This window comes from Glycine soja, chromosome 12, assembly GCF_004193775.1.
Source record: "Glycine soja cultivar W05 chromosome 12, ASM419377v2, whole genome shotgun sequence".
Taxonomy (NCBI): domain Eukaryota; kingdom Viridiplantae; phylum Streptophyta; class Magnoliopsida; order Fabales; family Fabaceae; genus Glycine; species Glycine soja.
The window spans coordinates 20,084,380-20,088,418 of NC_041013.1; the positions used below are offsets into that span (position 1 = coordinate 20,084,380).

Genomic DNA, 4,039 nt, shown 5'->3' on the forward strand with positions numbered 1-4,039 from the left:
GCAGAGGCCATGAAAACCAGCATCTTGTCTGAGTTACTAAAAGTTAGCATTTGAGAAGTCATTGCTCTAATAATAGCAAGATGGTGGACAACTTCAGAATGTTATTTATTTGGTTGTTCATACTATTATCCTACTTGAAAAACTCCACTTCAATGGACAGTTTATCTCCAAGTCAATCTATCCGAGATGGGGAGACATTAGTTTCAGATGAAGAAACATTTGAAGTGGGTTTCTTTAGCCCTGGAACTTCAACAAGACGATACTTGGGGATATGGTACAGGAATGTATCTCCTTTAACAGTGGTCTGGGTGGCTAACCGAGAAAATGCCCTTCAAAATAAGTTAGGAGTTATGAAACTGGATGAAAACGGGGTTATTGTGATTCTCAGCGGTAACAACAGCAAAATTTGGTGGTCCAGCAGTACATCAAGCAAAGTAGTAAAGAATCCAATTGCACAGCTCTTGGACTATGGAAATCTCGTGGTTAGAGATGAACGGGATATAAATGAGGACAAATTTTTGTGGCAGAGTTTTGATAATCCATGTGATAAATTTTTGCCAGGAATGAAAATTGGATGGAACTTAGTAACTGGTCTAGATAGAATAATATCATCTTGGAAAAATGAAGATGATCCTGCTAAGGGAGAATATTCTTTCAAACTTGATCTTAAAGGATATCCACAACTTTTTGGATACAAGGGGAATGTAATAAGATTTAGAGTAGGCTCATGGAATGGACAGGCTTTGGTGGGTTATCCAATTCGTCCAGTCACACAATATGTACATGAATTAGTGTTTAATGAAAAAGAAGTGTATTACGAGTATAAAATCCTTGATAGATCGATTTTCTTCATAGTTACATTGAACTCTTCAGGGATTGGGAATGTCCTCCTATGGACAAATCAGACAAGAAGAATAAAAGTTATCTCACTTCGGTCAGATCTGTGTGAAAATTATGCTATGTGTGGCATAAATTCTACATGTAGTATGGATGGTAACTCTCAGACATGTGATTGCATCAAGGGGTATGTTCCAAAGTTCCCTGAACAATGGAATGTGTCAAAATGGTATAATGGCTGCGTTCCAAGGAATAAACCTGATTGTACAAACATCAACATAGATGGCTTGTTGAGGTACACAGACTTGAAATTGCCAGACACATCTTCATCATGGTTCAATACGACCATGAGCCTTGAGGAATGCAAGAAGTCTTGTCTGAAAAACTTTTCTTGTAAAGCATATGCAAATTTGGATATTCGCAATGGAGGAAGTGGCTGCTTACTCTGGTTTGATGATCTGATTGATACGAGAAAATTCTCTATAGGGGGACAAGACATTTATTTCAGAATTCAGGCATCATCATTGCTAGGTACTCAATGTTTTGGTTGCTTAACTTTTGTTTCCCTTTTGCTAATTGTATGAGTATATATATTGTTTTTTTCTAATGGAAGTAGAGAGAGTGAAGTGTGGCTGTTAAAACTACAAACAAAGATGAATTTAGCAAAATTTTTGTAGTGCAGGCCATGCTGGTGTTTCATGATAATTGGAAAAATAATATAAAGGTTACTGTTAGGGAAGGTTTCAATGATTTTGGTCAATTGTTATAGGGCTTCCATATTCTAGATGACTTTCATTTTTATCACATAGTACTGGTGAACTTGACTATGCTCTTCTCAACATTCTTGCTGTCGTAAGAAATTAGTAACTTGTGCCAGCTTCTCTGAGCTGTCATTCGTACCTATAGTTTTTCATTAATGTTGCTCCACATCTGTCAGATCATGTTGCCGTCAATGGCCATGGAAAAAACACGAGAAGGATGATAGGAATAACAGTTGGTGCAAATATACTTGGATTAACTGCATGTGTTTGCATAATAATCATTATCAAAAAGCTAGGTAAATTTTTTTGGATATCGATTTAGTATATGATAGTAAGTTTATGTATCAAATGTGCACATGGTTAATGTGATAGGTCTTCTCTATTGTTAACTTCTAACCTATCAGGGGCAGCAAAAATAATTTATAGGAACCATTTCAAACGAAAACTGAGAAAGGAAGGCATTGGTTTGTCAACATTTGATTTCCCAATCATAGCTAGAGCCACTGAAAACATCGCCGAGAGTAACAAATTAGGAGAAGGAGGCTTTGGACCTGTATACAAGGTGATATGGAAAACCAACTAAAGATGTTTCTTTTCCTTACTCAAAATCTTTTTAACAATTTGGTTTGCAGGGAAGACTGAAGGATGGGCTAGAGTTTGCTGTGAAAAAGCTTTCAAAAAATTCAGCTCAAGGGTTGGAGGAGTTAAAAAATGAAGTTGTGTTGATTGCAAAACTTCAACATCGTAATCTTGTCAAGCTCATAGGTTGCTGCATTGAAGGAAATGAAAGAATGTTGATTTATGAATACATGCCAAACAAAAGTTTGGACTGCTTTATTTTTGGTACGAGGCTTTACAAATTTTACTGACATCTATTTGAATCCTCCATTTTTATCTCTAGTTTGTGAACTTATGGAGACTACAAGTGGAATGTTAATCATATGTATGCAATTGGCTAGATGAAACCAGAAGGCATTTGGTAGATTGGCCTATACGATTCAACATTATCTGTGGCATTGCTCGAGGACTACTTTATCTTCATCAAGACTCTAGATTGAGGATTGTACACAGAGATTTGAAAACCTGCAATATTTTACTAGATGCAAGTTTGGATCCTAAAATATCAGACTTTGGCTTAGCACAAACGTTATGTGGGGATCAAGTTGAGGCGAATACAAATAAGGTGGCTGGAACATAGTAAGTCTTTTAATACATTATATGTGTTTATGGGATTATAGTCACTTGATATACTTTAAAATTGATGCTTTCAGTGGTTACATGCCTCCTGTGTATGTTACACGTGGGCATTTCTCAATGAAATCAGATGTCTTTAGTTATGGTGTGGTAGTGTTAGAGATTGTAAGTGGCAAGAGGAATAGAGAATTTTCAGACCCCAAACACTTCCTCAATCTTGTTGGACATGTAAGCATATCTATATAACTACATTCTGTTAACACTTGAATCATTTCTAACTCATCAGTTTGATTCTCACCATTTTAGGCATGGAGATTGTGGACTGAAGAGAGGGCATTGGAACTACTGGATGGAGTGTTAAGGGAAAGATTCACACCTTCTGAAGTCATACGATGCATACAAGTGGGTCTGTTATGCGTGCAACAAAGACCAAAAGATAGGCCAGACATGTCATCGGTGGTTCTAATGCTTAATGGCGAGAAATTGTTGCCCAACCCAAAGGTTCCTGGTTTTTACACAGAAGGAGATGTGACACCTGAATCAGATATTAAACTTAAGAATTACTTCTCAAGTAATCAAATTTCAATCACAATGTTAGAAGCAAGATAGAATACGATGGGAAAAAGAGAAGAAAAAAAAAGGTTTTCCTTCCAATCCGGGATAAATGGTATGTTGTTATCAGCTCCTGTTTTTTGTTGGAAATAAGGCTTTTTATGTTTAGGAATATTGGAGACTTTGAATAGAAACTTGATAGGAAGGAAAATTCTTTATGGAGGAGAGAACTTTGTATTTTTGCTTGATACAAATGTGTAGGATTACATCTCTATTTATACTATTCTAAGGAGAACTCTAGACACACTATTCTAGAGAGTTCTCAACTCTAGAGATCCAAAGAGTATTCTAGAGAATATTACAACCATAAGAAATATCTACACTACAAGAATTCTCTAGAAACATGACTCATAATTACTTAAGCCCAAAATAACTAAGTCTAAGAAATCAAATAATTAATTTAGGCCCAAATCAAGTTTATATTTCAACATTTTTATGTGTTTAAACAAGAATATTTAAATGCAATTTGAAAGACTGTGGGAGGCACAATAGGCCCAAAAATAATCTTTAGACAAGCTTTGATTCCATTTTTAAATTGTGAGTTATGGATTTAATTGAATTCTATAAAATTGATTTATAAGATAAAGATTGTCCTAGTTTATATATATTATTTTAACCTCAGCATTCATCACGTG

General features: G+C 35.5%; 1 protein-coding gene across 2 annotated transcripts; it reads left to right on the top strand.

Moving 5' to 3' along the window:
• LOC114378405 (G-type lectin S-receptor-like serine/threonine-protein kinase At4g27290) lies at positions 1 to 3,544 on the top strand. 2 transcript variants are annotated; one of them, XM_028336997.1, is made up of 7 exons: positions 1 to 1,368; positions 1,775 to 1,894; positions 2,003 to 2,160; positions 2,231 to 2,441; positions 2,558 to 2,795; positions 2,870 to 3,020; positions 3,099 to 3,544. In XM_028336997.1, exons 1-7 carry the CDS (start codon positions 81 to 83, stop codon positions 3,399 to 3,401), a joined length of 2,469 nt encoding a protein of 822 aa, XP_028192798.1. In that variant the 5' UTR covers positions 1 to 80; the 3' UTR covers positions 3,402 to 3,544. The 2 variants fall into 2 exon arrangements, with proteins under 2 accessions (XP_028192798.1, XP_028192797.1); XM_028336996.1 differs by lacking the exon at positions 2,870 to 3,020 and having other exon boundaries at positions 3,099 to 3,201.
• The last annotated feature ends 495 nt before the right edge of the window (positions 3,545 to 4,039 follow it).

What these genes read in the sequence shown, in the direction of transcription:
- LOC114378405 (XM_028336997.1), top strand. Translation starts at nt 81, where the DNA reads ATGGTGGACAACTTCAGAATGTTATTTATTTGGTTGTTCATACTATTA. An exon ending in GCTTTGGACCTGTATACAAG is followed by an intron (nt 2,161 to 2,230) that starts GTGATATGGAAA and finishes TTTGGTTTGCAG; the next exon opens with GGAAGACTGAAGGATGGGCT. An exon ending in TTTGGACTGCTTTATTTTTG is followed by an intron (nt 2,442 to 2,557) that starts GTACGAGGCTTT and finishes GCAATTGGCTAG; the next exon opens with ATGAAACCAGAAGGCATTTG.